The 27,956-nt window shown below is 40.6% G+C and overlaps 3 protein-coding genes and 2 long non-coding RNA genes across 5 annotated transcripts; 4 read left to right on the top strand and 1 right to left on the bottom strand.

Moving 5' to 3' along the window:
- The first annotated feature begins 66 nt into the window (after nt 1-66).
- LOC133746361 (amine oxidase [copper-containing] gamma 2-like) lies at nt 67-3,305 on the top strand. Its single transcript, XM_062174542.1, has 4 exons — nt 67-1,487; nt 1,695-1,808; nt 2,162-2,709; nt 2,824-3,305. Exons 1-4 carry the CDS (start codon nt 114-116, stop codon nt 3,038-3,040), a joined length of 2,253 nt encoding a protein of 750 aa, XP_062030526.1. The 5' UTR covers nt 67-113; the 3' UTR covers nt 3,041-3,305.
- Nucleotides 3,306-3,920: 615 nt separating this feature from the next.
- LOC133746362 (amine oxidase [copper-containing] gamma 2-like) lies at nt 3,921-7,217 on the top strand. Its single transcript, XM_062174543.1, has 4 exons — nt 3,921-5,416; nt 5,661-5,774; nt 6,140-6,687; nt 6,850-7,217. The coding sequence occupies exons 1-4, from the start codon at nt 4,088-4,090 to the stop codon at nt 7,058-7,060; spliced, it is 2,202 nt and encodes a 733-aa protein (XP_062030527.1). The 5' UTR covers nt 3,921-4,087; the 3' UTR covers nt 7,061-7,217.
- Nucleotides 7,218-11,757: 4,540 nt separating this feature from the next.
- On the bottom strand, nt 11,758-25,169 carry LOC133746363 (labd-13Z-ene-9,15,16-triol synthase, chloroplastic-like). The gene is made up of 2 exons (XM_062174544.1): nt 24,166-25,169; nt 11,758-12,586 (listed from the first exon to the last, which is right to left on the bottom strand). The coding sequence occupies exons 1-2, from the start codon at nt 25,120-25,122 to the stop codon at nt 11,954-11,956; spliced, it is 1,590 nt and encodes a 529-aa protein (XP_062030528.1). The 5' UTR covers nt 25,123-25,169; the 3' UTR covers nt 11,758-11,953.
- LOC133746371 (uncharacterized) lies at nt 15,150-17,343 on the top strand. The gene is made up of 3 exons (XR_009864097.1): nt 15,150-15,374; nt 15,928-16,006; nt 17,055-17,343. It is a non-coding gene; the product is annotated as an uncharacterized LOC133746371 (long non-coding RNA).
- LOC133746372 (uncharacterized) lies at nt 21,330-24,039 on the top strand. The gene is made up of 3 exons (XR_009864098.1): nt 21,330-22,076; nt 22,630-22,708; nt 23,769-24,039. It is a non-coding gene; the product is annotated as an uncharacterized LOC133746372 (long non-coding RNA).
- Nucleotides 25,170-27,956: the final 2,787 nt, after the last annotated feature.

The following is a 27,956-nucleotide window of genomic DNA, read 5'->3' as shown; positions in this document are numbered from 1 at the left end:
TCTCCTTGTTGTCGCACCAACAGAGTCCTGGACTCTATTTTTCCACTTGGAATCTTTCTCTTGTCACCCTTATCTCTCCCTATAATTATATGATACCCACATACCCTTAACCTATGTCATCTACGATCACACTAAAAAACAGTCGAAACTCTGAAACAGTGACCGTAACGATGGAAACCCCAAACTTCTTCCGCCTCTGCTTTCTCTCTATCTGCGCCGGACTCGTCCTCCTCTTCACTTGGTCTCACTTCCCTTCCGGACCGGACCTCCTCGACTGCACCACCAACTCTGCATGGTGCACCTCCAAGAACCGCTTCCAATCCAAGCAACCAAGCCACCTCAAAAACCGCCACAACAACCCCACGCGCCACCGCAACCACGCCTCCGACACGCCCCACCACCCGCTAGACCCCCTCACGGTTCAAGAGATCAACAAAATCAGAACCATCATCTCCTCCCACCCGATCTTCTCAACTTCCGCTGGCTACGCGCTCCACTCCATCGAGCTGGAGGAGCCGGAGAAGCCTCTCGTCCTGAAATGGAAAAAGGGCGACCCGCTGTTTCCGAGGAAGGCCTCCGTCGTAGCACGTGTGAAAGGCGAGTCGCACGTGCTGACCGTCGACTTGACCACCAGCGAGGTCACCGTGCATCAGACCGGTCCCCATTCCGGTTATCCTATGATGACGCTGGAGGACATGACCACGGCCACGTGGGCCCCGCTGGCGGACGCGACGTTCAACCGCACGATCATCGAGCGAGGGGTTGATCTGACGGACCTGGCTTGCCTGCCGATTTCGCTGGGATGGTATGGTAAAACGGAGGAGAACAGGAGGCTGATTAAGGTGCAGTGCTACTCCATGAAGGATACGGTGAACTTCTACATGAGGCCAATCGAAGGGTTGACCGTGCTCCTTGACTTGGACACTAAACAAGTGGTGGAGATTTCAGATAAGGGCGCGAACATTCCTATACCAAATGCCGCCAACACGGACTATAGGTACTCGGCTCAGAAGCAAAACCAGGTGATCAAGCTACTAAAGCCAATATCAATAGAGCAACCCAAGGGTCCGAGTTTTACAGTAGAGGATGACCACTTGGTCAAGTGGGCAAATTGGGAATTTCATGTGAAGCCCGACGCCAGGGCGGGGGTGATCGTGTCTCGGGCCAAGGTCCGAGACCCCGATACCGGAGAATTGAGGGATGTCATGTACAAAGGGTTCACTTCGGAGTTGTTTGTGCCTTACATGGACCCTACCGATGCTTGGTACTTCAAGACTTATATGGATGCGGGTGAATACGGGTTTGGATTGCAAGCCATGCCTCTCGAACCCCTTAATGATTGCCCGCGTAACGCCCATTATATGGATGGCGTGTTTGCGGCGGCCGACGGAACACCTTATGTCCGATCGAATATGGTTTGCATTTTCGAGAGCTATGCAGGTGATATCGGGTGGCGCCACACGGAGAGTCCCATAACGGGCATGGAGGTAAGGAACTTGGGTCGAATACTGTGACATTTCTAGTCATACTCATTATAGAAATGTTTTAGTTCACATCGATCTCTTAATAGATTGTGGAGAGTATACTAGCTAGGACAATTACCCATTATTGCGCATATGCACCACACCAAATCCAATGTGTGTGGATTTATTGATCTATAAATTTCTTGATTCAAATGTCTGATTTTTTTACAGATTAGAGAAGTAAGGCCAAAAGTGACGTTAGTAGTTAGAATGGCAGCATCAGTTGCCAACTACGATTATATTGTGGACTGGGAGTTCCAAACAGATGGACTAATAAGAATTAAGGTTAGTGATGATCTTTTTGTTTTTTGTTTTTAAGGTTCGTGATGATCAGTTTACTTTATATAAACGAGTACGTCAATTTAATCAGTTTCTAGTTATCGCAAGGTTAAAGAAAAGGTCAACTTACAGGTTCCTAATTAACCTTTTCTTTAACTCCATGCTATTTTTTTTTTAATTTCTTTTATTTATTAAATAAACGATTTCATTAGATAAAATGATAAATTCAATATCACATCAAAAACTCAGTATAGAGTACTAGCAAAACAACCTAAATTTCAAATTGCGGATATTGACCGTCATCTAAATGTAAGATCAATGGCAATTAGTATTCGATAATATATCTGAAAAATCCACAGGTTGGACTCAGTGGCATTTTGATGGTGAAAGGCACACCCTATCAGAACGTGAACCAAGTCTCTGGCCAAGAAAGTCTCTATGGCACACTTCTATCTGAAAACGTTATAGGAGTTATTCATGATCATTACATCACATTTCATCTTGATATGGACGTGGACGGCTCTGATAATTCCTTTGTGAAAGTGAATCTCCAAAGAGAGCAAAACTCTCCTAGTGAGTCACCAAGGAAAAGCTTCTTGAAAGCTACTAGAAATGTGGCTAAAACGGAGAAGGATGCACAAGTTAAGCTAAAACTCTATGACCCGTCCGAGTTCCATGTGATCAACCCGTCGAAAAAGACCCGAGTTGGGAACCCTGTTGGGTATAAGGTGGTTCCCGGTGGGACTGCTGCTAGCTTGCTTGATCTTGATGATCCTCCTCAAAAGAGGGGTGCTTTCACAAACAATCAAATATGGGTTACCCAATACAACAGAAGCGAGCAGTGGGCGGGCGGGTTGTTCGTCTACCAGAGCCAAGGTGAAGATACCCTAGCTGTGTGGTCTAACAGGTAAGTCATACAACTTTATGTGTGCCATATTTACTGATTACATAATTCATTTTTTCCAAATCAAAATGATACTAAAACAAATTTATTAATCCGCTTGATTGAATTAATTTGTAGGGATCGAGAAATTGAGAATAAGGACATTGTAGTTTGGTATACATTAGGGTTTCATCACATACCATGTCAAGAAGACTTCCCCATAATGCCTACAGTGTCAGCTAGCTTTGATCTAAAGCCTGTAAATTTCTTTGAGAGCAACCCCATACTTCGGACTCCGCCTAATGTTGAGACGGATCTGCCTGTTTGCGAGGCGGCTGCTGCTGCTGCTGCTTAGAGGACGTATTCCATGTTTTCAGATAGAATTTGAATACACGGACGTTGGCTTTGCATAAGCTATTTCCGGTGATCAGCGGGTTGAATTTGAGTTTTCTATGCTTGGGTAGTTGATATGGAATAACAAGTTAAAGAAAAGCGAGGTGACCCAAAAAACATAAAAGAGGGTCAGCAAGTAATTAATTAGCTTTAGCTACTTGTATATGTATTGAACTATTAATGATCGAACTCATTGAACTAGTGGAATCTTTAATTTGCAAAAAGAATCTAGCTGGTGGAAACTGACTCAAAGATTCCAAGATCTTGGCCCTTTTGTAAAATATCAAATAAAAGTCCTTGAGACATACAAAGAGGAAAGTTATTATCCATATGCTAATTTGAAACCAACTAATAACAAGCTTGTTCCCTACCATAGTTACTTGTCGAAAAACATAATATATAATAAATGACTTGCGAAAACTTGGAGGTAGATGTTTGATGTCTTGAATGTTAATGTAAATTCTCCGGGCCGGGGTACTTGATGATCAATGAAAGCTGAAGTAAAAAAAAAATTAATATTTGACTATGTTGGTGCTCTGAGGTGTTTCCAGGTAGTGCCAAATACTTGTGATTAAGTTGGAAAGTGTCCCCCTATCTAGTGTTTGCTGTTTTTTGTGTTTGGATGTTGTATTCTGCTTCATTCTTGTTTTATGTACTGTTTGCTTTGCTTAATGAGATATTTTGCAGACCATATAAAAAGAAAAAAGAAACTAGGTAGGTCTACAATTATGGTGCAGTCTGGGTATAACTATAATGTCGCTTCTGAAAGCTTACCGCCTTACGCACAAGAAAACAAACAGCTTTATTTTGTTCTATTTCTAACGCACAAATTGCCAAATAAAAAAAAAAAATTGAAACTCTCAAAAAATACAAAACGCTGTGCCATTTTTGGTCCGCTCGTTGGTGTAATACATGTACAACGAACTAACCAAGTACTATATCAGTCAATCATCAAAACAAAAAAAAACAAAAAAACAAAACAAAAAGTACTTTATCAGTCTATCTTCTCATGGAAACCCGAAACTTCTTCAGCCTTTTCTTTCTTTCGCTCTTCGTCGGATTTGTCCTTCTCTTCACTTGGGGTCACCTCCCTTACGCGCCTGCATACACGACTGACCTTCTCGACTGCACCACCAACTCAGCATGGTGCGCCTCCAAAAACCGCTTTCAGTCCAAACCGTCCAGCAACCTCATCAAAAACAAAAACCACCGCAGCCACAACCACGCCTCCGACACTCCCCACCACCCTCTCGACCCCCTCACAGTCCAAGAACTCAACAAAATCCGAACCATCCTCTCCTCCCACGCGCTCTTCAAGTCGTCCTCAGCCTACGCGCTCCACTCCATCGAGCTCGAAGAGCCCGACAAGCCTCTCGTCCTCCGATGGAAAAAGGGCGACCCGCTGCTACCCAGAAAGGCCTCCGTCATCGCACGTGCCGCCGGGAAGGCGCACGTGCTGACCGTTGACTTAGCCACGAGCGAGGTGTCCGTACAGCAGACCGGAACCCACTTCGGCTATCCGATGCTGACCATGGAGGAAATAACCGCCGCGATCTGGGTCCCACTTTCGAACGCCAAGTTCAACCGCACGATCATCCAGCGCGGCGTTGATCTGGCGGACCTTGCGTGTTTGCCGATCTCGTCGGGGTGGTTCGATGAGTACGAGGAGAACAGGAGGAGGTTGATTAAGGTACAGTGCTTCTCCACGAAGGACACTGTGAACTTTTACATGAGGCCAATCGAAGGGTTGACCGTTCTCGTTGACTTGGACGCCGAACAAGTGGTGGAGATTTCCGACAAGGGCGGGAACATTCCGATACCGAAGGCCGCCAACACAGACTATAGATACTCCGCCAGCCAGGAGGTCAGTCGAGTGATCAAGCTAGTGAATCCCATTTCCCTTGAGCAACCAAAAGGTCCAAGTTTTACCGTGGAGGACGGTCACTTAGTAAAATGGGCAAATTGGGAATTTCATGTAAAACCCGACGCCAGAGCCGGCGTGATCATATCTCAAGCTAGGGTCCGTGACCCAGATACCGGTGACCTAAGGGACGTGATGTACAAAGGGTTTCCGTCGGAGCTTTTTGTGCCTTACATGGACCCCACGGATGCATGGTACTTCAAGACTTATATGGATGCGGGCGAATACGGGTTCGGGTTGCAGGCCATGCCGCTCGACCCGCTTAATGATTGCCCCCGTAACGCCTACTACATTGATGGTGTGTTTGCCACATCTGATGGAACGCCGTACGTCCGGTCAAACATGATCTGCGTGTTCGAGAGCTATGGCGGGGATATCGGGTGGCGCCACACGGAGAGTCCGATAACGGGGATGGAGGTAAAGTACTTGAGTCCCAACTAATTTTTAGACCCACATCTTTATTAGGTACTAACGATGGTGGATTTTAGTCCACTCCCTCCATATGTGGTGCATTTGGATTTTGGACCCAGAAATTGGTCCCAAATACCTTAACGATCGAGAGTGTTGTCTAATGTGCTTCAGTGCGTGAAGGCAATCGTCTCATCATTTGTCTCATTTCCTACGTTGGAGACGTAATCCCTAATTTAAATGATTTTAACAGGTGAGAGAAGTGAGGCCAAAGGTGACACTAGTGGTTAGAATGGCAGCCTCAGTTGGTAACTATGACTATATCGTGGACTGGGAGTTCCAAACAGACGGATTAATCAGAGTAAAGGTCAGTGGTGATGTGTACTTTTTCTAATACAAAAGGAATTAATTTATTAATATGCTAACTGCACCTTAGCTTATAATTAATCGTACTAATTAGTTGGAAAATATATAAATCCCATGCAAGATGAGAAACCCTAATTGTATGTCATTTTCTGTTCATAACATTATTGCTCGTTAATGACTGACGACATACATTAATTAAGGAAATGAGTGTAATAAGGAAAAGTTACTAAAGCTCAGTACATTCACAAATAATGTTACTGACGCGCTCAATAAACATTTGTACCATTGCCTTCGGTAAATAATCTGTACGTACGGGAATGATCTAAATTACAAGCCAAATTGATATTGAGTTGCAATATGATACAGGTTGGACTTAGTGGTATTTTGATGGTGAAAGGCACACCCTATGAGAACATGAACCAAGTCTTTGACCTAGACAATCTCCACGGCACACTGTTATCTGAAAACGTTGTTGGAGTTATTCATGACCATTACGTAACATTTCATCTTGATATGGATGTAGACGGTTCTGAAAATTCCTTTGTTAAAGTGAATCTCCAAAGGCAGAAAACCTCTCTTGATGAGTCCCCAAGGAAAAGCTTCTTAAAAGCAACTAGAACTGTGGCCAAAACGGAGAAGGATGCACAAGTTAAGCTAAAACTCTATGACCCGTCGGAGTTCCATGTGATCAACCCGTCGAAACAGACCCGGGTTGGGAACCCTGTCGGGTATAAGGTGGTTCCTGGTGCCACTGCTGCTAGTTTGCTTGATCCTGAAGACCCTCCCCAAAAGAGGGCTGCTTTTACGAATAACCAAATCTGGGTCACTCAATACAATCGGAGTGAGCAGTGGGCAGGTGGGTTGTTTGCTTACCAAAGCCATGGAGAAGATACTTTGGCCATGTGGTCTGACAAGTAAGACTAATTTAAATCGTTTTTGTTAAGAATACCTTCGATTGTACGATGATTTGTGCTGAAATTACTGTCTTCATCGTGGATATATTACATCTTTAACAATGGAAATCTATAATTAAACCAATAGATTTACTAGCTGGATGTTTTTATTTTATTTTATAGGGATCGAGAAATTGAGAATAAAGACATTGTGGTTTGGTACACATTAGGGTTTCATCATATACCATGCCAAGAAGACTTTCCTGTAATGCCGACGGTGTCATCTAGCTTTGATTTGAAGCCTGTGAATTTCTTTCAGAGCAACCCCATACTCCGGACTCCGCCTAATGTTGAGAGCGATTTGCCTGTTTGCTCACCTGTTGCTTCAACTTAGGGTATTCAACGTTGATTATGCATATGTAGACTTTTAACTCATGACTAACCTTCCTGCACACGCAGTAGTGTGCAAGAATGGTCTTCTGTATTTAGTCTTTCCGCATTATTTGTTGATATGTTTTTCTTATAAGCAAGTGTTTTTTCTTCCTTTTCAATTATTATGTAGAAAGTTGCTAAAAAGAATATGGGAGTGGAAGAGTCACACTCTCCATTTTACAATCTTTGAGAGTGTAAATTTCATACTAAAAGAAGAAAGAAAGATCGAGTGATTTGCAAATTTAGGAGTCTATAATGAAACATGGGCCAAACCTTGATATAAATTTTATAAAGATTCATGTTCGTCTTACGTGGAGTTTCTAGTATGAATATTGAATAATTATATATAGCATTTAAGACACACTAGAATTTTATGTTTCGCAAAGAAAGGCGGTCCGATCAGAAGAGGGAGCCTATTTGATGGGCTGGATTGGATAGCTATGGTTATGCATAACCAGATACACTCTCCTCATTGCTGATTATGTTGTTAATTAGAGCATCTTTAGCAGACTCTCTATTTTGGCTCCTTAGCTATTTTGGAGAATATGTTTAGCTTTTTATCTATTTTAGCAGCTGCACCAGACTCCTAAGTGGCTCTCTATTATAACTTTTAGCTATCTCGCTCCTGAGTATAGAGAGCGGGATGAGGCTCTCTATAATTTAAAACATTCATTTTAAGTTATTTTATGTAATTTATAAATACATTTAAACTGTTTAATCTTCGTTTAAAAAATAATATAAATTATATTGCTAGTGATGACGCTCTCTCTTCTCTCGAGAGCTACCCTAAGGTCGCAGCCGGCCTTGATTGGCGGCGGCGGTGCTGCAAATTTTCTGACTCTCGGCAGAGAGGTTTCCCATCTACATGATGGCTCTGAACCTTGGATTTGGAAGGGCGGGGACACCTCTCTTTCTCCTCCTCTCCTTGGTGGCGACGGTAATTGGCTTCGACCCCCCTTGAATTTATGCCTGGATCGGTTTTGTCTTCTTGATCGACCGGAGCCTCTGATGGCGGTCATCTTGGCTGCGATGGCGCGAGTTTCCTCGTTCTCAACCTTGTTGCTTGGGTTAGGTGATGTAGGATGGGGACTTGGTGATGGTTGTGTTGCTCAGGTCGATTTGAGTCCAGATCTGATAAGATGGGGTCGATTGGTGTTTATGGTGATCGAGGATGACGACGTCGGTGGCGAATGGGTTTCCTCTTCGGTGGCAAGGACTGTAGCGGGATTACAATTAGACAGTGATGATGGTGATGGAGCCCTCTCTCCAATTCAAGAATTGCACTTTCTTCTATTAGGTCGAAATCTCGGCGGCGGTGACAAAGACTTTTGCGGTGGTGATGGGAAAGACTGCGGCGGCAGTGGTGAAGGTGGTTTTGCTGAGGGGGGCGGCTGCTTGGTTGCTAGGGAGGCTAGGGTTTGCTATTGGGTTCCAAGGTTTTTGGGCCTGGAGTGGACTTTTGCTCATAGCTGGGGTCTTTGGGCTCTATTTTGGATGGTGGGCTCCCTGTGGGCTGATTGGGTCTTTTGTTGGGCTGAGATTGATTGGGGCTCCTTAACTTGGACTGTTCTGATGAATGAAGATGGAGTGGATGGTGACATGTCATCCTCTACTCCAAATATTATTTGATTTTTAATCTTGGTCGCAAAGACTAGTAGCTCTGAGGGTTTTTTAGTCCTGCTTCGGAGTTCCTAGATCTTTGTTTGAAATAATGGTGCGTGGACTTTCTAAAAGGTGGGTGTACTAGGGGTATGCTGGGTTCTTGTTCTTGTTTAGAATAGGAGTCTTAGGGTGCTCTAAGGAACGATTCTTTCTGTCGACCCCTTAGGGGTGTTTCGTTTTTGTACTGCTTGCTGAATTATAATGGGCTGACCTCTTTTGATCAAAAAAATAATAATAATATAAATTCAAAACTAGCTAAAAATAGAGAGCATTGATGCAGACGTAATTATAAGGTGGCTAGCTAAAATAACTTTTTAGCTAAAATAACTTTTTAGCTAGTTTAGCTAAAATTTGACTTAAAAATGGATAGCATTGCTAAATATGCTCTTAGTTCATAGTTTAAGGGTTTTAGTGATTATCTGTTTTGAGAAAGCTATAGTACTTGTCTAAATTTCTTTTGGTTAATATAATTTTATATTTACCAAAATAAGGAACTCATTCTCAAGTCTCAATGAGATATATAGATGCCTACAAAATTGCTGAAGAATCATAGGTGGTAACTGACGAACCAAGTTTTTCACATATATAGGATCATTTCCTCTACAAAGCCAAGATAAAAGAAAATAGGGAAATTATGGAAAATGTCAAATTAGAGTATGAAATGATAAAAAGGTCACCTAATTTCCCACTTGATAAAAAGGTCACCTAAATTTCCCACTTGATAAAAAGGTCCATCATGAATTGTTAGTAATATTAATTTAGTCCTTGTTAATAATGAAGTAATGTTAAAAAAGGTCAGTTTATGATATTTTTGTTTCCGATTTTACCCCTATTAGTAACCTACCCGATTTATGTTTCAATTTCAAAACCAGATCAGTTCTCTCTCTAGGACTCTCCGACTCTCCATCGACCCCCTCGCCGTCTCCGAAGTCGATGTTGTTTTGCGCCGATCCTTCTCCGGCTGGAGTCGAGTCACCGGTGACCATTGGACCTCCATATCCAACTGGAAAGCGACCTAGAGACGAACTGGAAGCCGATGACAATCATGAAGACGACGGGAGCTGCGGTTGAGATTCGGTGCTCGAGACTCGATCTGTACCTACACCTTCTTCTTCCTCATCGCAGATTTTGTTCTTATTTCCCGCTCCCAAAATCCTAACCCAAACAAACAATGGGCCAGAAGAAAGGACCCCCCGCTGACGACACTCTTCTAGCCTAAGAAACGCCGCGGCGTCGGCTTCTCCAGTGTCGGTGAGTCCTCTCAATTTTCAATTGCAGACCTATTTTTCCTTTAATTTCTTGAACCATTTTTATGCGTTCCACTTGTTAATTTTGTTTCTGTTGTTGTTTCTTTTGTTTCGATGCTAATTTGTTGATATTTTGCGTTTGTTTTCATGGATTTGGGAGTAGAAGCTGGAGTGGAGGCCAAAGATTACATCAAAATCAAGGATTCGAGAACGCGTGCTGCAACCCACGGTGTCCTCTCTACACCTTCTCTCTGCCATACCGTTATTTTTTAGTTACTAGATATGTTTAAACTTTTACTCATCACTCTATACACCCTATTAACATGGGTAGGTCGTCAGTGGGTGTGGAGTCATTGAGATATTATCAATTTATCTAGTGTTTCAATAATTTTTTTCCGCATTAATATACCGACTGCACAGTAATAACAATAGTTTATATCTTCTGAGCATAGTCGCTTCCAAGAAATCCGATTCTAAGAGGTATTGGATTAGATCGAAATAATGATGTGTGGCCGATCATATCTTCTTAACAAACTCTAAGTTTGGAAGACTCTACAAGCTCCAAGTTTAGAGTAAGCACGAACCCCCACAGTTTGGCTTTTAGTCTCCCCTATGAAGAAGAAACGGGGGTAGAAGAAGGGAGGTTGCAAGTCCCCGAGGAAAAAGAAGAGAAAAACAATAATAAAAACTTCAAAAATGGGAACTTTTAGTAAAAAATACCTCGAAATAGTGATCGGAAATTCGTCGGAAAAGTGTAGGAAATCTGGCAGGAAAAGTCGCCGGAAATCTCGTCGGAAAGTGGCCGGAGGTTGGCTGGTGGGCTGCCCTTCTCCCTTCTTTTTTTTTTTCTTTTACTTCGGCCTAGGCCTGTTTCCTTTTTTTATTTTTTTTTCTTGCTTCGGCCCAAGCCCATTGAGGCATTGACTTCTTCTTCTGTCTTTGACTGAGGGTGGGCCGCAGGCCTTTTTTTTTCTTTCTTTCTTCTGGGTCGAGCCTTCCTCCTGACTTGGGCCATGTCAGCCTATTTCTTTTCTTTTTGGGTTGAAAGTTTCTTTTCTTCTTCTGCCGATTTTTGTGAAGGAGGTTCAGTCACTGTGGCAGCCGGTTCAGTAACTTCTAGACCAGTGTTTAGGGTTCTGCTTCCAGTTCCTGAATCCTGGGATCGAGACGCTGCTGCTGGCAAAATTTGGTAGCAATTGGAGGTCCAGAAGGTGTTGATCCGGTGAAGTATTTGCTGCAGGTGGTTTGGAGCTTCCAGTGGCCGGTTCGGTAGGTTTCCGGCAGGTTCTGGTTGTTCTTCCGCCAGTTTTGGACTCCTTGTGTCGAGGGTTTCAAGGTGTACGTACGGCAGGGGCTGAAAGGGTTTCAAGGTTTTGGCTATTAAGTTTTAGGGTTAGGGCGTCGTACTGATAACGTATTTTCGGAAAACTGAATTGGGAGAGAATTGAGTCGTGCTTTCATTGATAATAGGGGTCTCTTTATATAGAGGATTACAAGCATAGAGATAGAGTTGTACATGGAAACATAATTGTACATTGATTAGATCTCTACCAAGATTCTCCGAGAATATCTCTAATATAAATCTTATTACAACTAGAGCAAGTGACCTAAAGTTTGGGCAAGACATATATTCTGGATTTACTTGAACAAATAATAATTTATTTACATTAGCAATAGAACCTGCACTCAAGATGCGCATTATCTAACAAAGCATGTTGTCTGAATAAGATTTTAGGAAAAATCACAACACATATCATGAGTGATATACTAGACAAATTAACCACAAAACGTTTATTTTTCCGTACATTCTCCATTTAATTTTACAATATATATCAAAGCACACAACAATTAAGGATTAGGGAACAGTTGGACCAGAAACAGCTATAGCCAAGTGCTTGTTGCATCACTTGCATGCATGGTTAACATTGGCATTAAGGAAATTGATTTTAAGCATAGAGCTCCAAATTGGATAACCTGGGTGTTGGTACAACAATAAGTGGAGCCTTTTTCTTTGTCACAATCCCAAATTTGTCTGAAAGGTCAACCGTTGCGTCATTAGGCAATGTCCACTCAAACGAATGCAAAAATGAAGCTAGCACATAGACTAGTATCCTCTTTGCTAAGGGAATCCCAGGACATATTCTTCTCCCTGAGCCAAATGGAAGATAGTGAAAGTTATTTCCTTGGTACCCAAAGCTATTGCTTGTATCAGTGTTTAGGAACCTCCAGGGTCTAAATTCCAAGGGATCGTCCCAGACACTTGAATCTCTGTGTATGGCCCAAGCATTGAGAAAAACAATGGAACCTTTAGGTATGTAATAGCCACCAATGGTGGTGGATTGGCTTGAACATCGGGGCGCTAGAAGCGGCAGTACAGGGTGCAAACGAAATGTCTCCTTGATCACTGCATCTAAGTAATGTAATTTTGGCAAATGAAACTCTTCAACTAAGTTGTTTATCCCCACAATTTTTGTTAGTTCTTCTTGGACTTTTCTCAATTCATCCGGATGTTGTATCAGCTCCGACATTGCCCATTCAATTATTCCTGCTGTGGTGTCGTTTCCTGCCACCACTATGTCCTATGGAATTTTGTAAATACAAGTTTGTAAATATGAGTGCACATCTATTTAGTGAACGAGAAACAAAAGTTTCATGGGCATTTTAAGATGAGTACTTCTATTCATATCTCTTAGATTGACATTTAGACAATTTTTAATTTTTGAACAATTTTTAATTCTGTAATACCCTCTGAAAAAATAGATGGAAAAAGAAAAAAAAAGTCAATATGCTTCTACACGGGAAAGCCTCTTAACGTTCACCGTACTCTTTCTATTTTTCTCACCTTTATCTTCATCGTTGCACAGTTGCAATTTTCCCACCATCTAGTCTCTCCTCCCATCCTTTATCCCAAATGGCCAAATCCATAATTTCCATTCTCTTTCCTCTCACACTGCTAGTTACTGTTGTAATTAATAATGCGTGTTTTTTGTTTTTAATTGAAAATTCCAAGCAATCAATTGACCATATTTATTAGTAGACCTGTAAATAGACCGGATAGACCTAAATTCAAATCCGTTTAGTAACAAAAAATTCCAACCCGATCCGTTTATAATAATGAATATTTTCAAATCTTAAATAGTAATATTAATTTTTATTATGATATAAAATATTAAAGGATAATATTAAAATAAACTGAAGAGTATCGCAAAAAAATTGAATTACATAACCAAAATATTCCTTACAACGAGAAACTAAGGTAATCAAAATACTAAATTTTCAAAGCAATACTTCATTGATGAACGTCCTTTAGATATCTGCAAAAGTTTTATTTATTTATTATTATTTTAATTTTTTTTATAATATACATATATTTATTATTTTATATTTAAAACAATAGGTATTCTTAATATTTGATATTTAATATTTTGAAAAATAATATTTTAGATATAAAAATAATATGTAATTATTATAAATAGACCGGATTATTAACGGATCGGATAAATCTAAATCCGTGTTTAATCCATTAAATAAATGGATTAACCGATCTGGATTATTAATGGATCAAATTTTCAATTCAAACCCATCTAATAACCATGGATCCGGAGCGGATACGGATCAGAATCTGGTCAATTTACAGGTCTTTGTTGTTTTTTTTTTTTTTACAGGTCTATTTATAAGATGATAGTTTATCATGGTAGAACGTGCCATGATAGGTAAAACACCAACGACGTACTTTGTTGCTTAGAATTGGGCTTTAGTATGCAATTTTGCATAGGGAAAGAGAGAGAAATACGGAGATGGAGAGAGAATTAGGCATAGAGATGGGGTTGGATAGAGTTTTGCCTATTTTTAAAATTTATTCAAGGGTATTATGGGAAATATTATTTTTTTTAATTGAAAGAGGTCTAACTGGTAATTTATGAAAAAAAATTGAGGAAAACTTTTTGTGTACGTTTTTTTTAGATGAACCATATGTATGTACGTGCACAAAAGAGAATAAAATATGCAAGTAATAGAAGAGTTAGTTATGACGTCTCACAAAAATAGTTTAACATAGTTTTAGTGCCTTTTGAAGTAAAATAATTAACTTGTAATTTTTACATGGAATTTTTATTTTTTACTGTTAATACTCACTCCTAGCAAAATTGCTTCTAAGAAAATTGTTCCTCAAGAAAACCACTTCAACTACTGAAGTAATACCAAAATGTCCCTTTGTAATACCCGCAATTTTCCATTTCGTCTCGTGAAATTGTGCGAATTGATTAAAGTGCTTTTGCACGAATATTACCCGAAATAATTCAACTTTTTGAATTATCGAAGTTTCGAAATATTCGTTTTAACAAAAGCTCGAATTGTGCGATTCAAGAAAAATCGACTTTTCTACGTACGGAATTTGGGAAAAACTTCCTTCATAAAAGTTGTAGAGCTCGTCGATATGATCGCGTGCATATGTCGAACGAAATTTTTGGAGTTCGTACGATTATGTTACGAATTTTGGAAATATGAGATTCTTTTTATAATCTCTTTTCCTCGGATTCTCTTTTAGAAATTTCTTTTTCTTCCTTTTCCTTTTCCTTTTCCTTTCCTCCGGGTCTCCTTCCTTCTTTTTCTTTTTCTCTTTTTTTTTCTTCTTTCTCTCTCTCGCTCGACCGAAACCGAAAACAGAGCAAAGGCTCTTCGGTCTCTCTCTACCTCCACCGGCCACCAAACGGCGTCGAACCACTTCCTTTTGCTTCGTCTCAGCCTTGCGCAGCTGCCAGAGGCAGCCTTGCACCGTGACACGGCCACCAGCGGCGGCGGGAAGCTCCGCCCGGTTTGAGCTCGTTTTGGAAACAAGCTTGATATCTCAAGCTACCGGTCACCAATCCTCACCAAAATCCATCCACAAGCTCGCCTCAACTTCCTGAAACTCCCAGAAGCAGCCTCACACGGCGGCGTGGCCCGTAGCAGTGGCTGCAAGTCAAACCCAACCAAGAACGAGACCGGAGCTCGATCAAGATATCTCGAGCTGTAGTGCATCGTTTTGATTGATTATTTTTCCAGTGGGTTCCCCTTGATGTTATTAACAACTCTCTAGAAGGCATCGAGGCCTGAAATTGAAGCTTTGACGTCGAAATCGAGCCTTGCCGGATTCTGCAAAATTCTGGAATTTTTCCGATCACCGAAGCTTTCGATCGGTATATCTCGAGCTACAGACCATATTTTTCTGTGATTTTTGAACCAGTGAGTTCTTCTTGAGTTTCTTAACAACTCTTCAGAAGGAATCAAAGCCTTAAATTGACGTTTTTACGTCGAATTGGAGCTCGCCGTTTTCTGCAGTTTCTCGCCGGTTTCTGGAAAATTCCGGCCACCTTCATACTGTTCAAGGTAATTTTCGACCCATTCCGGTCATTTTCAGACTTCGTGCTAGTTATGAAAGTTGTCAAGCATGATGAGAGGAAGAAGAGCAGCCCGGCCCCGACACCATTGGTGGTGGTCGGCGGCGGCTCTGCCACTAACTCCGGCGGCCCTTTCCGGCCACCTTCGGGGATCAAAAATATGGTTTCTGTACATTTTCAGATTCTATATTTCAATACGATCATTTCGATATATTATACGCAATTTTTGGATATCGTATGATTAAGTTATGAATTTTTAAGTTTAGATCGATTTCGATCGTTAGATTTGTGATCTGTGAAGTTAGGACCGTCAGATGGACTTGTAGTTTTGATATGATGATCTTATGACTGTCCCAGTGGCTTTGTGTGGTCATGGGCGAAGATCCGACCGTTGGATCTTCGTATAAATGCAAAACAGTGAATAGGAAGGCGATCCGTGAGGATCCGACCGTTGGATCATCATGTAATTTCAATCCGACCGTTGGATTGTCGTTTGATTATGTTTTTGAGTTATTGGCTAAGTTAAGGTCATGTTTGATTAGGTGATCGACGGTTTGATTTGGCGGACGATTCGTGAAATTGTATTTTGAGCTGTTAAGAAGACGTAGCGGGAATTTAGAGGTGAGTAAACCTCACGTGGTTCATATTACGAACCGAGTACCTTTAATTACTTTATTTTCTGTAGTAATTGTGTGAAAATATTTATGGAATAAATATTTGTTTTAAATCATATGGACTTGATCAACTACGGTCCATAGGTAAGTAAAATGATTTAATTATACAAAATGAATTTCATGATTTTCTTGTGTGAACTATAGTTGGTATTAGTGGTCATTCCTGAGTGGGTGATTACGTATATATATATATATATATATATATATATATATATATTTACGTGATTATATGTGGAATGGTGTGACATTGAAGAGTGTGGAATTGTGATGATTTATTTATTATGGTTTGAAATTTGACTTATCATATTTATATGTGATGATCATGATTGATGAGTTCTTGTTAATATTCATGATTTACATTGGAGTATGTATAGAGTTGGAGAATGTAGGATTCTGAGGACGAGGTGTCCGAAGTTTGACGGTTATGGATAACCGGAGTGTTTGTGTACTGAGGACGGGGATGTCCAAAGTGCGACGGTTTATTATTAACCGAAGTTGTGTACTGAGGACGGGGATGTCCAAAGTGCGACGGTTTATTATTAACCGAAGTTGTGTACCGAGGACGGGGATGTCCAAAGTGCGACGGTTTATTATTAACCGAAGTATATGGTGCTGAGGATGGGGATGTCCAAAGCGCGACGGTTATAGTGTTAACCGAAGTATTTTTGCCGTTGCTTGACCCTAGGCCAAGGTGTCAGAGGTAACGAGGCAGTTAGAGCTCTAACGTGTTATTGGGATGGACCAGAGTGGTGTTATGTGGGTTGGGTGTTTGCAGGACCAGTGTGGTGTATTGTGATTTGAGGATTGTGAAAATGTATTCCTTGTGGTTTTCCATGAGTGGTTTGATGTCTCTTTGCAGACGTAATACTGTTGAATTTTACTTGAATTGTAATTTAATAAATCAACAGTTCTTTCTTGTTTACTCATACTGGCTGTAAAAAGCTTACCGGGTTTTGTGTTGTTGCAACTCCCGGTACACTATTCAAATTGTGTAGCGGGTAATCCTACAGGACAGGAGAACCAGGACGGTGATCGTGCGGTTAGAGCAATGGTTATAGTTTTACAGCAATTGTAATAGTGAGGCGAGTTAAGCTCATTTGAGCATTACAATTTGATTTGGTGGGAGTGTGCTGTAATAAATAACTTGAGGATTTGGGTTATTGTAAATTTGAGAGTTGTGAAGTGTGGTTGTTTGTGAGAAAAAAATTCAGGATGTTAGTTGTAATTTGTTATTATTCATGTTTCGGATTTGAATTGATTATTCAAAATTCGGGGCGTGACAGTTTGGTATCAGAGCGTAAGGTACATATTTGGTGATAATCAGTACTCCCCGAGTGATGGCCCGTCTGCAGCGGATCCCCATCATATACTCTTCGGTACTGGTATAATCATTGGGTATGTCTTAGTATGGGGTCTAGACAGCGTGTATGTCTGTAGGACGGTAGAGTTGTCTTCTAAGTTCGTATTAGAATAAGTTTAGTTTCCGTAGGTTGTAATCTTCGAGGAATAGAGACCTCTAGATTTAACTCTGATGAGTCGGTGAGATTTGTTTTATGGAAGTGAGGTCATTTTGGATGTTGAAGTGTTGGTTGAAGGCATGATGTTGACCTATGCACGTACCTAGTGTGGATACGAGTATGAATTGTTATAAATTTTGTCTTCTTAAGTTGGACGTACAGATGTTTGGATGGGATGTACGTATCAAGGATTAAATACCTTGTTTTGTAATGAGATGTCCTTGTGGAGTTTGTTAGTAGGGTTGAGGTTAGGGAAGAAATTATTGTGGTTACTTATTCCTTGTGCTTGTAAGTTGTTAAGCAGGGTTTAAGGTGCGAGACAAGAATTTTATTTTGTGCTCGATGGCTAGAGATGAGAGACCATTGTTTTGGGTTGTCGTTGAGTATTATAATTCCTTCAGAATCAGGATTGTTGGTAGAATTGGAATTAGTAGTAGTTTTGATGATTCGGAATTTGAATTGAGTTCGCGAGATGTGTCTTATATACGTGGTTGATGTTGCTTGCATCATTTTGGAACGATACGTTACGATTCACTAGGAAAACTGGATGTGAAATTTATTCATTTGAACACCATGGGTTGATGACCTGACCGTGACTTGTGATTATAGTTTTGTTCAAGTGAATGAAATTGAATTTTGTGTGCCTTTGGTGATTGATTTTAGGTGATATAGTTAAACACAAATTCGGATATTGACTTTAGTGACTTTGTTAGGTATCCATAGTGGTTCAAGTGAATTACTATGTGATATGGAGTTTGATTCGATTTCTGAATCGCTAAATGTTAGGGACTGAATTGTGGTGAGTTTTTGTTGAAGCAATTGATAGATGGAATTATCGAGATTCTATAAGAGTTGTAAGAGTAACTCTAAAGACGTGGGGTTTTCCTAGCTAACTCAGGAAGTGTTTAGCTTTATTAATCCCTAATTCTAGCGACGAAATTATTGTGTTTGGTTTGACTCAGAGGATACTAGCTTGACCTCTGTGTGACTTAATTGATTGCTAGGTTTAGAATGATTGTTTGTGATAAATCATTTTGAAAGATGTGTGCAGCAGAGTTCTCGATGGTTTTGAAAAGAGTATTGAGTGACCAAGGTTCGATCCTTGGTGTTGTTGTTGGTTAAACAAAAAGAAAAGAAAACATGCACACAATCTTATTGATTTTATATTACAAAAAGGGAAACGAGGACTATGCTATACTAAGCCTAGTCAGCAGCTCCGGATGGGTTGAGGCTGAGCTCAAGAGAAACGTTTGAGTCACTGTGGTAACCGCCTGAGCCACCAGAATAGTAACCAAAAGCGCTACCTTCCTCGGAAGTAGTCTTCGGGTTACCAAAGACGTCCTCGCCGTGCACGGGGAACAGAGGAAGAGTTTCAACCTCCTGGTGATCTCCTCCTTGTTGTTGCAGGGATGTTTGGCCTCCTGTTGTGCCAAAAGAGTTGTACTGGTATTAGTGTTGAAGTGTGAGGAAGAATATGAAACAAAATTTAAATCAAGAAATCCTTCATTACCAGTAGAATAGGTGGAACCAAAGTTGAGATCAATGGATCTACCATCATCAGTAGAACTAGTGGACCCAAAATTTATGTCAATGGATCCACCAGCTGGCCCAAAATTGATGTCGATGGATCCACCAACACCAGTAGAACCAGTGGACCCAAAATTGAGATCAATGGATCCACCAGTACCAGGAGAACTAGTTCCCATGGGCACTTGGGCAGCCTGATTACACCTCTTCATCTGCTTCTCTCGAGCCCTGACGTTCTGGAACCAAAAGTAAATGTTCTTGCCCTCAACATGTCCATACTGGTTCAGCTGGAGATAGATCTCGTGAATGTGCTCTGTAGTTGGGCACTTAAATCCCTTGTCGTAGTAAAGATCCTTGAGGATCCTTATTTGATCTGGAGTAGGAATCCACCTGGTACGGCTTCGCCAGAAATCCATGTTAGCACTACTTCCGGCTGCTTGGGTGTTTCCTCCCTCCTCTGTTGGTTGCTGTTGTTGTAGTTCCATTTGTTGCGGGGTTTGTAGCTCCATTAGTTGCAGAGTTTGTGGTTCTTTGGTCATGGGGTGAGAGGATGAGAAAATCGAGGAATACATGGTTGAGTGTTGAGGGAGATTTTGTTGAAAGATTGAAGAATTGTGAAAGAAGGGCTGGAGATCTGAGTGAGAGAAGGATTGAAGATTGGTGAAAGAAGGGCTAGAGATCTGAGATAGAAGGATTAAAGATTTCGGAGGAAAAGACTGGAGATTTGAGAAGAGAAAGGCTGAAGATTTGAGAGAGAATGGTTAAAACTCGGAAGAAAAATTCTTTTCCTTTGGAGTGAACAGTCGCATCTCCAGAATGCACCTATTTATAGAACAAGGTGAGCAGATCTCCACCTTTGGATGGACGATTCCTGTGATTCATTCTACGCGTTGGATTAAAGTCGCCCTGAAACCCGGAAAAGTTGTTGGCGCGTGGAGAGCGTGTAAGGGGACCGAGGGAATCTCGAGGCGCTGTGGCAGACAGCTGTAGCCGAAAGCAGATTTGACTGCCGTAAATCACGGAAGGGATAAGCCGTGACACAAGTGGGCCGTACTTGGGCCTGTCTCGGATCAAGGCATCACTGTAGCTGTGGGTGGAGGCCTGATGGGCCGAGTTTCAGAAACAGTTTTGGACATGATGGGCCGAGTTTCTGAAACAGTTTTGGATGAGTTGGGCCGGATTTCTGTAACAGTTTTGGATACGTTGGGCTGGGTTTCTGCAACAGTCTTGGATGTTTTGGGCCGAATTGTTGAAACAGTTGAAACAGTTGGTTTAAATAAAAGGATTGGTATGGATAATAACGTGAGCAGCCGTGCTCGAGTGGTTGAGTGTAAAGTTCGTGTACAAGAGGTCTGAGGTTCGAACCTCGCCTCTCGTTTATTTTTATTATGTTCGTTTAAGACATAATAAGTTTAACGTTTGTACACATTATATTAAGCATAGCTTGTGCTCCAGTGGTTGGGAGCGAAGCATTGGTTTAGGGGGTCTGGAGTTCGAGACTTGCCTCCACTTATATTTTATTTATGTCGCTTATGACATAATAAATATAACAAGTGAGCATATATTAATGAAAGCAGTTCTTGCTTCAGTGGTTGGGAGCAAGACCTTCGTGTTTGAGGTCAGGAGTTCGAAACTTACCTCTTACATTATTTTTGGAATCTTGTATATACTCAGTATACGGACGTATTTTTATACGTAGAGCAGTAGTTTCGAAAATTTCTACAGTTTATTCTGTATAAACTACAGAAAACTTTAAATCGGGAGAAATGGACTCGCGATTAAATTTCGGGACGAAATTTCTTTAAGGAGGGTAGATTGTAATACCCGCAATTTTCCATTTCGTCTCGTGAAATTGTGCGAATTGATTAAAGTGCTTTTGCACGAATATTACCCGAAATAATTCAACTTTTTGAATTATCGAAGTTTCGAAATATTCGTTTTAACAAAAGCTCGAATTGTGCGATTCAAGAAAAATCGACTTTTCTACGTACGGAATTTGGGAAAAACTTCCTTCATAAAAGTTGTAGAGCTCGTCGATATGATCGCGTGCATATGTCGAACGAAATTTTTGGAGTTCGTACAATTATGTTACGAATTTTGGAAATATGAGATTCTTTTTATAATCTCTTTTCCTCGGATTCTCTTTTAGAAATTTCTTTTTCTTCCTTTTCCTTTTCCTTTTCCTTTCCTCCGGGTCTCCTTCCTTCTTTTTCTTTTTCTCTTTTTTTTTTCTTCTTTCTCTCTCTCGCTCGACCGAAACCGAAAACAGAGCAAAGGCTCTTCGGTCTCTCTCTACCTCCACCGGCCACCAAACGGCGTCGAACCACTTCCTTTTGCTTCGTCTCAGCCTTGCGCAGCTGCCAGAGGCAGCCTTGCACCGTGACACGGCCACCAGCGGCGGCGGGAAGCTCCGCCCGGTTTGAGCTCGTTTTGGAAACAAGCTTGATATCTCAAGCTACCGGTCACCAATCCTCACCAAAATCCATCCACAAGCTCGCCTCAACTTCCTGAAACTCCCAGAAGCAGCCTCACACGGCGGCGTGGCCCGTAGCAGTGGCTGCAAGTCAAACCCAACCAAGAACGAGACCGGAGCTATCGATCAAGATATCTCGAGCTGTAGTGCATCGTTTTGATTGATTATTTTTCCAGTGGGTTCCCCTTGATGTTATTAACAACTCTCTAGAAGGCATCGAGGCCTGAAATTGAAGCTTTGACGTCGAAATCGAGCCTTGCCGGATTCTGCAAAATTCTGGAATTTTTCCGACCACCGAAGCTTTCGATCGGTATATCTCGAGCTACAGACCATATTTTTCTGTGATTTTTGAACCAGTGAGTTCTTCTTGAGTTTCTTAACAACTCTTCAGAAGGAATCAAAGCCTTAAATTGACGTTTTTACGTCGAATTGGAGCTCGCCGTTTTCTGCAGTTTCTCGCCGGTTTCTGGAAAATTCCGGCCACCTTCATACTGTTCAAGGTAATTTTCGACCCCTTCCGGTCATTTTCAGACTTCGTGCTAGTTATGAAAGTTGTCAAGCATGATGAGAGGAAGAAGAGCAGCCCGGCCCCGACACCATTGGTGGTGGTCGGCGGCGGCTCTGCCACTAACTCCGGCGGCCCTTTCCGGCCACCTCCGGGGATCAAAAATATGGTTTCTGTACATTTTCAGATTCTATATTTCAATACGATCATTTCGATATATTATACGCAATTTTTGGATATCGTATGATTAAGTTATGAATTTTTAAGTTTAGATCGATTTCGATCGTTAGATTTGTGATCTGTGAAGTTAGGACCGTCAGATGGACTTGTAGTTTTGATATGATGATCTTATGACTGTCCCAGTGGCTTTGTGTGGTCATGGGCGAAGATCCGACCGTTGGATCTTCGTATAAATGCAAAACAGTGATTAGGAAGGCGATCCGTGAGGATCCGACCGTTGGATCATCATGTAATTTCAATCCGACCGTTGGATTGTCGTTTGATTATGTTTTTGAGTTATTGGCTAAGTTAAGGTCATGTTTGATTAGGTGATCGACGGTTTGATTTGGCGGACGATTCGTGAAATTGTATTTTGAGCTGTTAAGAAGACGCAGCGGGAATTTAGAGGTGAGTAAACCTCACGTGGTTCATATTACGAACCGAGTACCTTTAATTACTTTATTTTCTGTAGTAATTGTGTGAAAATATTTATGGAATAAATATTTGTTTTAAATCATATGGACTTGATCAACTACGGTCCATAGGTAAGTAAAATGATTTAATTATACAAAATGAATTTCATGATTTTCTTGTGTGAACTATAGTTGGTATTAGTGGTCATTCCTGAGTGGGTGATTACGTATATATATATATATATATATATATATATATATATATATATATATATATTTACGTGATTATATGTGGAATGGTGTGACATTGAAGAGTGTGGAATTGTGATGATTTATTTATTATGGTTTGAAATTTGACTTATCATATTTATATGTGATGATCATGATTGATGAGTTCTTGTTAATATTCATGATTTACATTGGAGTATGTATAGAGTTGGAGAATGTAGGATTCTGAGGACGAGGTGTCCGAAGTTTGACGGTTATGGATAACCGGAGTGTTTGTGTACTGAGGACGGGGATGTCCAAAGTGCGACGGTTTATTATTAACCGAAGTTGTGTACTGAGGACGGGGATGTCCAAAGTGCGACGGTTTATTATTAACCGAAGTTGTGTACCGAGGACGGGGATGTCCAAAGTGCGACGGTTTATTATTAACCGAAGTATATGGTGCTGAGGATGGGGATGTCCAAAGCGCGACGGTTATAGTGTTAACCGAAGTATTTTTGCCGTTGCTTGACCCTAGGCCAAGGTGTCAGAGGTAACGAGGCAGTTAGAGCTCTAACGTGTTATTGGGATGGACCAGAGTGGTGTTATGTGGGTTGGGTGTTTGCAGGACCAGTGTGGTGTATTGTGATTTGAGGATTGTGAAAATGTATTCCTTGTGGTTTTCCATGAGTGGTTTGATGTCTCTTTGCAGACGTAATACTGTTGAATTTTACTTGAATTGTAATTTAATAAATCAACAGTTCTTTCTTGTTTACTCATACTGGCTGTAAAAAGCTTACCGGGTTTTGTGTTGTTGCAACTCCCGGTACACTATTCAAATTGTGTAGCGGGTAATCCTACAGGACAGGAGAACCAGGACGGTGATCGTGCGGTTAGAGCAATGGTTATAGTTTTACAGCAATTGTAATAGTGAGGCGAGTTAAGCTCATTTGAGCATTACAATTTGATTTGGTGGGAGTGTGCTGTAATAAATAACTTGAGGATTTGGGTTATTGTAAATTTGAGAGTTGTGAAGTGTGGTTGTTTGTGAGAAAAAAATTCAGGATGTTAGTTGTAATTTGTTATTATTCATGTTTCGGATTTGAATTGATTATTCAAAATTCGGGGCGTGACACCCTTCAATTATATGAAAATAAAAGCAACAAAAAGAATTAGAAATTATGGAACTTTTTTTTTATCAGAAAAAGAAATTGTGGAACTTGAAGCACTTTGTAGATAACGTACCGTGAGCAAGGCCTTCACTTGTTTCATTGTAAGCGATGTTGCACTATCTTGATTTATATTATTCTCCAAGAGGAACTGCAGAAAGCCCTTCCCTTCATGTTTTTTTGGTACTCCCTCATTTTTATCCTTATTCATCTGAGTTTCTATGATCGAATCGAACATGTTTTCAGTTACTGACTGAAGCTTCTTTGCTCGGCTCCTAATTCCCTGTATATCAAACCTAGCAAGCACAGGGAAAAAGTCCGAGACGTTTGGTTTCTGAAGTAACCAGATCATTTCCATCACTACCTTTCTAAACTCGGATCCAACATCAGATGCCTTCTCTCCTTGTAGAGTCCCACCCCATAACATGCACGAGAATGTGTTGGAGGTTGTGGACATTACAAACTGCCCAAAATCAATTGGGGTCCCAATTTTTTCATTATAAACATGCCTAATTGACTTCACAACCTCTTGTTTTCTCAGAGCATAACAATCGTCAAGGTTGGTTTTGCTTAGCATTTGACTCGCGAGCATCTTGCGCATCTTCCTCCACTCTGGACCGTGGGTCCCAAAGACTATATCGGATCCTCCATATGAGAGAATTCGTTGTGCCACTTTAACGTTGCGGTAGAAAAATATCGTGTCTTGGTCACGAACCACTTCTTTCACCAGCGATGGTGAGCTGACCACAATGACTAGTTTGGTACCGAGTTGGATCCTGTAAATAGGGCCATAAACCCTTGACAAATCTGTGAACTGGTGGTGATGGTTGGTACCTAAAAATGGAAGGTAACCGAGTAGTGGAACACCATGAGGGCCAGGCGGCAATGGAGCTGGTTTCGAGTTCCTCGAGTGCTTATTCCAAGTCTGGAGGAACCAGAAACTAACAGTTGTCATGATGATGGCGAAGATGGTGAGAGCTGCTTTGAGATCTCCATGTTTCTCACTGCTAGTATCCCACATTGATGACCACATATGGCACAACTGTTGGTACTAAGCAGGTTAGAGAATGAAGTTGGAGATTTTTGTTGGTTTCTTCGATCAATTTATAGGAACCAACTAATAAAGTAATTTGAAGTTTACATCCAAAACCAATTAGCAATGGATGGAGTGATCCAAACCCTTATAAACCTATTTGCAAGGTCTCCAATTTTTCATGTGGGATTCATACTCTCAACACGCCCCACACGTGTGGCGAATTGTCAATCCATACACGTGGACAACTTATATTGAGTGACGTGGGGCCCGTGTGGCTGTAACGAGTACACACGTGGAATAACCTGCTCTGATACCATGATAAAGTAATCTGGGGTTCACATCCAAAGTCAATTGACAATGGATAGAGTGGTCAAAACCCTTATAAACCCATATGTAAGGTCCCCAATTTCCCGTGTGAGATGTATACTCTCAACACCCACAGGGTTGATTGATTCACCGTTAAGTATATAACAATACACAGGTTACTTATGGTGAAGGCAACCTCTTTTGTCTTCATTATGTATTGATGTTCATTCGTATACAAGCGAATATGATTAATTAGCCGACCTAGATTGATTTTCAGCCCACTCACTCTAAATTCAAGGGTCATCTAGCTCAAGTGGTCCGGAATCTATATCTTCACCTTCTCTCACTCAGAAAAAAAAAAAAAAAAAAAAAGAATAACAAGAAGATGAAAAAATTAAAAGAAGAAGTCAACTCTCAGTTTCTCCTTCAATAATATGTTCAAGAGGCAAAATAGAAAAGATATTAAAACTGTAGGAATTGAAACCATAGAGTTAAAATAGAATTTTGAAGTGCTCAATTGTTTTAGGGGTGTGCTTATTTTTTGAGCTAATATTACCTTATGTTCAAACTAATTTTTCAAATTTCAAAGTGATGCTAAACTAACCACATTTAAATCAAATGATGCAGTCAGTACTATCTCACTGATTGACAGTTAATGTGATAGTTAAACATTGATGTAAATCATCTTAATTCTTCTTTAGTTAGCATTGCCACATGTTTAAATGCATTTAATATTAGGTATGTAATTTGATTTGAATGAGGGATACCTAAATCTGTTCTACTTATCATTATTCAACTTGCAACTAGAATGGCATATCTAAATAAGCCAGTTCGTTTATTGAGTCCGAACAAAAATTCAACAAGCCAATCCATGTTGGTTCATATTGTCTCTTAAATTAGGGTTTAGGTAAGGCTTCATGCTAAGCTTAACACTATAATTATATATGGTGTTGGATTTTCTTTTATATTGTTTTATAGTGCCGATAATTCTGAAACGTATGCAACCCATGCCAACCTTTTGGTCCCAGCTGACTTTCTATTTTGAAATCTCCAGAGGAACAATATTCTCTGTCGGTGAGCTGTGACTTGTTGGTAAGTTATAAATATAACATTATAAAGGGCATGAGTTCAGTTCTTACTTGCATATGTATGGGTGGGCGGGCTAAGAAGTTAAAAAAAAAGAAAAAAAAGAAGACCATCTTTGAAAGATGGCCGTGCCTAATCTCAACGTATAGGTTACCAACTCTTCAATCCCAAAACATTTAACAGTGTTTCTTAAACAAGACGTCTTAATGACCTCTTCACTCGTCATAAAAAAATCTCTTGGTGCAATTCAAATCTAAAGACTATCAAAACGCGGACATTTTTCTCAGTACATGCTAGCTCGCACACTGATCTTGACCGTTAACAATGTTGGTAGCTGTTGCGTAAGCAGTTGCCCTAATAAGCCGTCAAATCATTATTCCATCGCCAGTACTGAATAATAATCAATTGATCAATCATTAATTATTCACTATAATGAATGTGAGCATATGCATCGATCCAAACAATTCATCACAAGATTAATAAGAGATGAGACTGATGATCGGCCATTTGAGCTACTGAATGGCGGGTCGGTTATTTTTGTATGTTCATCATTTGTGGTGGTCTAACAGAACAATGTTAGAAGGGTCATTTGACTTGTTCATGATATGTTATATGGTCCTCAGGGTTATTTTGTTAGTTGGTTTGCTTTTTGTTATTTCCGGTTGTGATGGTTCGCTATCTTTTAGGATGCATGTTGTACTTGGTACATTATTTTTGTTTAATTTGTTACTTTTGAATTGCCTTTCCCCCAGGACTAAAAGGCTTAAACTTGCCCATATATAAAGGTTCCTTTCTTCTACAAATTAATTCACCTAAGTTCTCAAGTTCTTTTTTCTCCAACCTTGGAAACAAAACCAAGAAACTGAGAGATGAAAGCTTATCTTATGCTGGCTGTAGTTGTATCCATTCTGCAATTGCTTAACCACATAAGCCTATGTACTGCAACAGGAACTTTTTCGGGGGAAACAAAAACCAACTTCATAAAGACATCATGCAATGCCACAAGGTTTCCTAACTTGTGCTACAACTCTCTCAAAATCTACGTAGGAGAAATCCAAACCAACCCTAAAATACTAGCTCATACTGCTCTCAGCGTGGCTCTTGAATTTGCCAAACAAACTCATGCAACAGTGAAAAAGTTTTCAACATTTCAAGGTTTAGGTCCACTAGTGAGACCAGCAATCTGTAATTGTGGGAAGCAACTTGATATTGCTGTGGAGGAGCTCCAAAATTCTAAAGATCAACTAAGTAAAATAGTTCAAGTCTCTAATTCTGGATTTCAAATAAGCAATATTCAAACATGGGTTAGTGGTGCACTGACAAATGAGAATACCTGCATGGATGGCTTTGGCGAGATCACTCTAAACGGGAAAGTGGAGATTGTTTCTTATAGGCACATAGCTAAAGTCGCACAATTAACGAGCAATGCCTTGACACTC

Source organism: Rosa rugosa, chromosome 4 (genome assembly GCF_958449725.1).
Source record: "Rosa rugosa chromosome 4, drRosRugo1.1, whole genome shotgun sequence".
Lineage (NCBI taxonomy): Eukaryota > Viridiplantae > Streptophyta > Magnoliopsida > Rosales > Rosaceae > Rosa > Rosa rugosa.
This window is presented reverse-complemented; position numbering and strand designations above follow the sequence as displayed.

What these genes read in the sequence shown, in the direction of transcription:
- LOC133746361 (XM_062174542.1), top strand. Translation starts at nt 114, where the DNA reads ATGTCATCTACGATCACACTAAAAAACAGTCGAAACTCTGAAACAGTG. An exon ending in GTCCCATAACGGGCATGGAG is followed by an intron (nt 1,488 to 1,694) that starts GTAAGGAACTTG and finishes ATTTTTTTACAG; the next exon opens with ATTAGAGAAGTAAGGCCAAA. An exon ending in ATGGACTAATAAGAATTAAG is followed by an intron (nt 1,809 to 2,161) that starts GTTAGTGATGAT and finishes AAAAATCCACAG; the next exon opens with GTTGGACTCAGTGGCATTTT.
- LOC133746362 (XM_062174543.1), top strand. Translation starts at nt 4,088, where the DNA reads ATGGAAACCCGAAACTTCTTCAGCCTTTTCTTTCTTTCGCTCTTCGTC. An exon ending in GTCCGATAACGGGGATGGAG is followed by an intron (nt 5,417 to 5,660) that starts GTAAAGTACTTG and finishes TGATTTTAACAG; the next exon opens with GTGAGAGAAGTGAGGCCAAA. An exon ending in ACGGATTAATCAGAGTAAAG is followed by an intron (nt 5,775 to 6,139) that starts GTCAGTGGTGAT and finishes AATATGATACAG; the next exon opens with GTTGGACTTAGTGGTATTTT.
- LOC133746363 (XM_062174544.1), bottom strand. Translation starts at nt 25,122, where the DNA reads ATGTGGTCATCAATGTGGGATACTAGCAGTGAGAAACATGGAGATCTC. An exon ending in AAGTGAAGGCCTTGCTCACG is followed by an intron (nt 12,587 to 24,165) that starts GTACGTTATCTA and finishes AAAATTCCATAG; the next exon opens with GACATAGTGGTGGCAGGAAA.